At 44.2% G+C, this 6,604-nt stretch overlaps 1 protein-coding gene across 1 annotated transcript; it reads left to right on the top strand.

Moving 5' to 3' along the window:
- Positions 1–221: 221 nt before the first annotated feature.
- LOC101773986 (pathogenesis-related protein 1) lies at positions 222–912 on the top strand. Its single transcript, XM_004955356.2, has one exon. It carries the CDS (start codon positions 287–289, stop codon positions 797–799), a length of 513 nt encoding a protein of 170 aa, XP_004955413.1. The 5' UTR covers positions 222–286; the 3' UTR covers positions 800–912.
- The last annotated feature ends 5,692 nt before the right edge of the window (positions 913–6,604 follow it).

Genomic DNA, 6,604 nt, shown 5'->3' on the forward strand with positions numbered 1-6,604 from the left:
CTTATCGGAAGGCGACCTCATCCATGGTCCATGGAATTCTTGCCCCTCTTGGAAATCTTTTAACCTTCTAGGCGCCATCATTGACTGTGACCAAGTGCAACCAATCACCATTTCTTTTACCAGCAAGTTTACTAGAGGTATCTAGCTTGGACAAGCAAGCCACACCACACCGAGCTGGCTCTCCTCGGCTCCTCGCTCGCTAACACTATAAATACCCCGGCTACTCGCCTCAGCTCATGCATCGATCCATCACAACGAGCTTCAATTCATAAGCTTATCAGCAACAATGGCGGTGTACTCGTCGAAGCTAGCGTGCCTGGCCTTCGTGGCGGTCGCCGTCGCCGTCCTCGCCGCCACGCCATGCGCGGCGCAGAACTCGCCGCAGGACTACGTGGACCCGCACAACGCGGCGCGGTCCGACGTCGGCGTCGGCCCCGTCACCTGGGACGACACGGTGGCGGCGTACGCGCAGAGCTACGCGGCGCAGAGGCAGGGCGACTGCGCGCTGGTGCACTCGGGCGGGCCCTACGGCGAGAACATCTTCTGGGGCTCCGCCGGCGCCGACTGGTCGGCGGCGGACGCGGTGGGTTCGTGGGTGTCGGAGAAGCAGTGGTACGACCACGGCAGCAACAGCTGCTCGGCGCCGGAGGGCCAGTCGTGCGGCCACTACACGCAGGTGGTGTGGCGCGACTCCACCGCCGTCGGGTGCGCCCGCGTCGTCTGCGACAACGACGGCGGCGTCTTCATCACCTGCAACTACAACCCGCCGGGCAACGTTGTCGGACAGAGCCCGTACTAGTAGACGACTGCCGCCTCAATGAATACATGCATGTATAATGAATAAATTATGTCAACTGCATATATATGGTGATGCATACAAGTCAATAATAAAATCATGAGATTTTTAGACATGTTTCAGTTCTTATTATCATATATCCTTTGGTGATGAGATCACTTTTCTGGTCATTTGAGTTTGCACTTACCAGCCTACAGAACTCGCTGAAGTCATTAAATGTAACAACATAAACAGTGTTTCATCTGTATATTTCTGCTCCATATGGAGAAGGGGACAATCTTTCCTATATATTTGCACAGGAACTGAATGTTTTATTGTAAATTACATGTAAAATTCTTAGCTGCAAATGGGCCTCATGAGTGTGGGAAAAGGGAGAAATCGTATTGTTTGTCTGTTTCAACTCATTTCTTGTGCTACCAGTATATTGTAAGAGCATTTCTTCGAAGGTGCCAATAGGTATCACCTATATATTCCTAGATAGCATGCTTCACTGAACCTTATGTATAGACCAACGCAGATGGCTGCTGGATTGCCAACTTGTGTCACACTTGAAACTGGGCCGGTTCAGGATCGTGAGGCCCTCAAGAGGGGCGACGACGGGTTCGTATGCTGGGCGTTACTAGGCCGAAGATTAAACTTTGGGCTAAGGTTCATTGTCGGCCCACTTAGAGATATTGAGCATGACCCGGCCTTCTTCTCTTAGGCCTGCCCCTGCCTGGAGCATACAAATGAAGAAGCTATGCGCATCCGATTCTAAACAAAAGGTGCAACGCAGCACTTGCAGTCAGCATTATATTGGTCACAAAGACAAACACGTTATAGCCAAGCATACGTTGTGGAGTAAAAGTTTTTGTTTTGCGAGCACGTTGTGACAAGTTGTATCACAGTTCTTCAGTAATACTCTCGATCGAGTCTTTACAAAATTGCAGGACACCATCAAACAGACTTGGAAACAATGCAAGACTAAGATTAGCAAGGGGCACAGCCACAAAACAACAACGTAAAGAGGACGCAAAAAACAAATTAAGATGGCACAACAGAGCAAGACCAACCGAGGAGGACACCATTAAACGGTAGCAGCATAAGTAGATGCAGCGCCGTCTTCTTCACCAGGCCTGTTGACGATCCCGGCATGGAAGAGCATCGCCCAGAGCAGCGTTATCAGCTCGCCACCCCTGGCGATGGCCTCCTTGTGCCCTTTGAGGTCTTCCGACGGCGCGATGTACAGGATCATCTCCGACCAGAAATCGGCCAGCAACTTCCACGCCGTCTCCTCATCGTCGATTGTCTCCGCCAGATGCTTTCCGAGCTTCACACCTTTCTTGAGAACCTCATGCTTCGAGTTCGCACCTAGCAATTCGACCAACTTCTGATACTCATCTTCTGGCGTCGAAGATCTTATGGCGGCATGGCTAGCAAGAGCACGCCGAGCATCCTTCTTGACAGCGTCGTACAGGCTCTTACTCCATGCATTATTGTCAGGAAGCAGCTCTGGGCACCAGGTCACCAGGTATGCGCAGTACCGTGATAGGTAAGTGGCAGCAATACTTAAGAGGAAGCAAAATTAGTGGCACCCAGTCGAGGTAGCGTCTTCCTACATGCGTAGAGGACTCCTCACTAACCAAGTGTTGATCAATACACCATATTTTGCATTCTAGTTGATCATCACTCCAAAAATCTTCCGGGCCTGAGAACAGATCTCCCATGGCTAGCACTAAAAACAGGATGCACCAGCCTATGGTCAGGAGGGAGAGAAAGATACTTAAGATGGGCATGCAACACTTGGAGTAGGAGATTGGGAGGGAGGAGTAATAGTAATCATGAAGAAAAGAAAGCTCATTGGCAATCAGCCCAAATACCCTGTCCTGTGCACCAGCCTTCAGCAACGAGCTCCGAAAAAAAGGTGAGGGTCCCCATAGAGCCAGCATTAGTGAGCTTGTATCTTGCAAATCGACACCGCAGCAACTTGAACAATGCAAAGGACAAGCATAGACCCTTTAGTTCTGGCGTGGAGATTGGAAAGGACAAGCATAGACCAATTTCCAAACTCTGTCAATGGTTACCAAGCCATTGTTGTTGATCACCATTGTCCCCGAGTCATCCTTGAATGCATACCCGCTGGGCTGCATCTCCACTTGTTTTTCCTCTTCTCTCATAACCAAGAGTGGGGGAGGAGGTGCATCCTCACCTACCGGTGGTTCACCATTCTGATTTAATTCACGTGCTCGTAGCTTCTGCATGTAAACAACAATAAGTCCAGGATTGCGTCCGAGCGCAAAGGACCAGCGCGCCTTTTGAAATGCGTAATAAAGTATCAGACTTCAGGTCAATTTCTCTTCTGAATATCTTCATGAAGCTCCTGACAAAGCTCCTACTAAATAGACTGCAGAAAGTCATTATGCAAAATATCCACAAAAATTAATATGGATTCATCAAAACAAGGACCATTCAAGATTGCTTGGCTTGAGCATTTGAGTACCTGCATTTATGTCACAGATCTAAGAAGAAAATTGTGATCCTTAAATTAGATTTTGAAAAAGCATTTGACATAGTGGAGCATGAGGAAATGCTGACTATCACGAAACATAAATGTTTTGGGTCAGTATGGTTAGGAACTTAGGATGGATGCAGCAAATATTCAATCCAAGCACATCCTCAATTTTATTGAATGGAGTACCAGGGAAAACTTTTCACTATAGAAGAGGAGTGAGACAAGGGGACCCCCTCTCTCCACTTCTTTTTGTCCTGCAGCTGATCTTTTACAATCTCTTCTTAATGATGCCAAGAGGCAGGAACTCTTAAGATTACCAATCCCTCTTATCCATAGTCAAGACTTTCCTATTCTACAATATGCTGATGGCACGCTTATTATTATGGAAGGTTGCCCATCACAACTGTAAACTCTCAAAGACATCCTTGAGTCTTTTGCTCTCTCCACATGTCTCAATTCCAAATTCATGATGGTGCCAATTAATGTTACAGATGAAATTAATGTTACAGATGAAAGGATCCAAACTCTGTCCCAGCTTTTTGGTTGTGCTATAGGAGCTTCACCCTTCACTTATTTGGGTCTGCCTTTAGGGCTCACAAAGCCAAAAGTGGAGGAATTCCTTCCAACGGTGTCTAGGTGTGAAAGGAGATTAATCAGCACCTCATCTTTCTTATCTCAAGCTGGGAGACTGCAACTAACTAATTCAGTTTCCAGCCTATGTTCCACATGTGTACTTTTGTCCTTCACAAATCAGTATATAAACAAATTGATAAGTACAGAAAGCACTGCCCTTGGAGAGGATCGGATATTAACAACGAAGCACCACCTAAAGCAACTTGGGAGATGGTGTGTGTCCCAAAGAAAGAGGGGGGTTTGGGAGTACTGAATATCAAAACACAAAACGAGGCTCTGGTTCTAAAATTTTTGCACAAGTTCTTCAATAGACATGACATTTCCTGGGTTCACCTCATATGGGAGAAATACTACTCTAATGGTAGGATTCCAAACCACATCAAGAGGGGTTCCTTCTAATGGAGAGATGTGCTAAAACTGATGAACAAATTTAAAGGCATGGCAATGGTTAACATCAATGATGGTCAGACATGTTCATTATGGAATGACTTATGGAAAGAACAAGTCCCTACCCAAGCATACCCTCATCTATTCTCCTTCACCAAAAAGCAACACATCACAATTCAGAAAGCTCGGGAAATAGTGGATATACAACAGTTGTTTCACCTACCTCTTTCAACTCAAGCCCTTGATCAACTGGTTCATCTAACTCACAGTTTTTAGAACATAATATTAAATAATGATCAAGATTTCTAGTCATATATATGGGAGAATCCTTTTTTCTCATCATCAAAAGCATATCTCCATCTCATTGGCCATTCACGGGTTCATTAAGTTTTCAGATGGCTATGGAAATCAAGATGTTAGAATAAACACAAAGTATTTTCTGGTTGGTACTTAAAGACAGGCTCAGCACAAGGAACATTCTTAAGAGGAAAAAAGATGTTCCTTCCATCATATGACTGCATCTTATGTCATCAGGGGGCTGAGGAAACTTTATTCCATCTTTTACTTGGTTGTTCTTTTGCACAAGAATGCTGGATTGTCACACCCGATTTTTAAGGACAACATCGTGTGCATTCAATACATGTGCACCAGGATCAAGTTACACACATGTATGATATAAGTGAATAACAAAGACAGTGCTAAAGCGAATAAAGAGAGTATTAAACATTATGACATGACTGAAAGTCTCAAATAAGCACGAACTTAAGTAAATACGCAGCGAACTCCGAAGACGACGATGACACCACAGGCAGCTGACTGAAGAACCATATGCCTAGAACTCCTCAAAGTCGTCAATGTATTCTACCAGATTATCTTGGTCTGAACAACGGTTTTGCAAGGGTGAGTACACTTATGGTTGGTACTCAATAAGTCATGGGTAATAGTGTAGTGTTAGGCCAATCAAGGTATGACTAAGGCTAAATCAGCATCAGCTTTTAATTAGGTTGGTCAAATTTTATTAGCAATTGACTAAGTGTAAGTTTATACCACCCGAAATTAAACAAGAACATAAATAAAGTAAACAACATATGCATGAATGCAGTATCAACAATTTAAGTCCATCTTTCAATAGTATTATCATGTGAGGGTCCAGGCTGCTCTTAACCATGAGCATGGCTGATCGATCAGTTTTACACTCTGCAGAGGTTGCACATCTATACCCACAAGTCGCGTAAAAGTTCGAAAGAACTTTGGACCCAACCAAGCGGTGTTTGCAAGGCACCATACCACACTTCCGAGGTGTGATTGCATAGGGACGCTACGAGGCCTTTACAAAGATTCGCTAGTAAGTGGTAATCCGCTAAGGTTCCCGGATCAGTAGCAGAGCATAACAGTTCCCTAGTGAGTATCGTATCTTAGCAAAGCCCACGTCCTAAGAGAGCGAGTGTTATACTTCATCTGCCACCTCCCCTCTTGCCCTTTCGGTAAGATTACCCCAGACTAGAGTTTCTAATTATTTAGCCAAGACCAGAGCCATTTAGTCTTGTGGTAGCACTGTTTTTTCTTGGGTGGTTCTCCATGTTCCGATTAAACATTTATGATCTTGTGTTAATGAGAAAGATATAACGAAAGTAAAGCAAGATTAATCATTGAATTCAGTTAAACCACCATATCCCAGGTAAGCAATAAGCATGAGCTACCCAACATAAAAGTAAACCCGGTTGGTCAAGGTAAAGGTAAATTAAATCTAGGCGAACCTTAATTGGGACCCATCAAGATTACAACTATTATGTGCATAGCAATGTTGTATTGAACATGAAAGTAAAGGTGAATAGGATTTAAAGAAGTGATCAAGGACACGACTTGCCTTCTTGGCCTTGCTCTTGCTGTTCATTCTCCTCGAAAGCTTGATCTTCAAATCCCTCGAACTGCTGAATGTCTACACGCGTCACACGAGCACATACAAGCAAACAAAGGCATAAAGTAAGAAAAAAGTACACCAATCATAATAAATAGAGAAAACAAGATTGAAAGATTAATCTACGCTTTAAAACAAACACGTGGATATAAAGAACGCGAAAAGCGGAGTTAAGATGCAAAAGATATGATTAAAATAAGTTCTAGGGGCTTTTTTATGAGAAAAACAAAACTTCCAGGAGCATTTTTGTGAAAAACCGAGGGAAAATACATAAATAAATAAAAACTGAAAGCTAAACCTGTAAAAACTCGAAAGAGTGGATGACGGGTTGATTTTTGAAAATGTCGGGGGCTAAAACGAATAAAATAGGACTGGAATG

Source organism: Setaria italica, chromosome II (genome assembly GCF_000263155.2).
Source record: "Setaria italica strain Yugu1 chromosome II, Setaria_italica_v2.0, whole genome shotgun sequence".
Lineage (NCBI taxonomy): Eukaryota > Viridiplantae > Streptophyta > Magnoliopsida > Poales > Poaceae > Setaria > Setaria italica.

What these genes read in the sequence shown, in the direction of transcription:
- LOC101773986 (XM_004955356.2), top strand. Translation starts at nt 287, where the DNA reads ATGGCGGTGTACTCGTCGAAGCTAGCGTGCCTGGCCTTCGTGGCGGTC.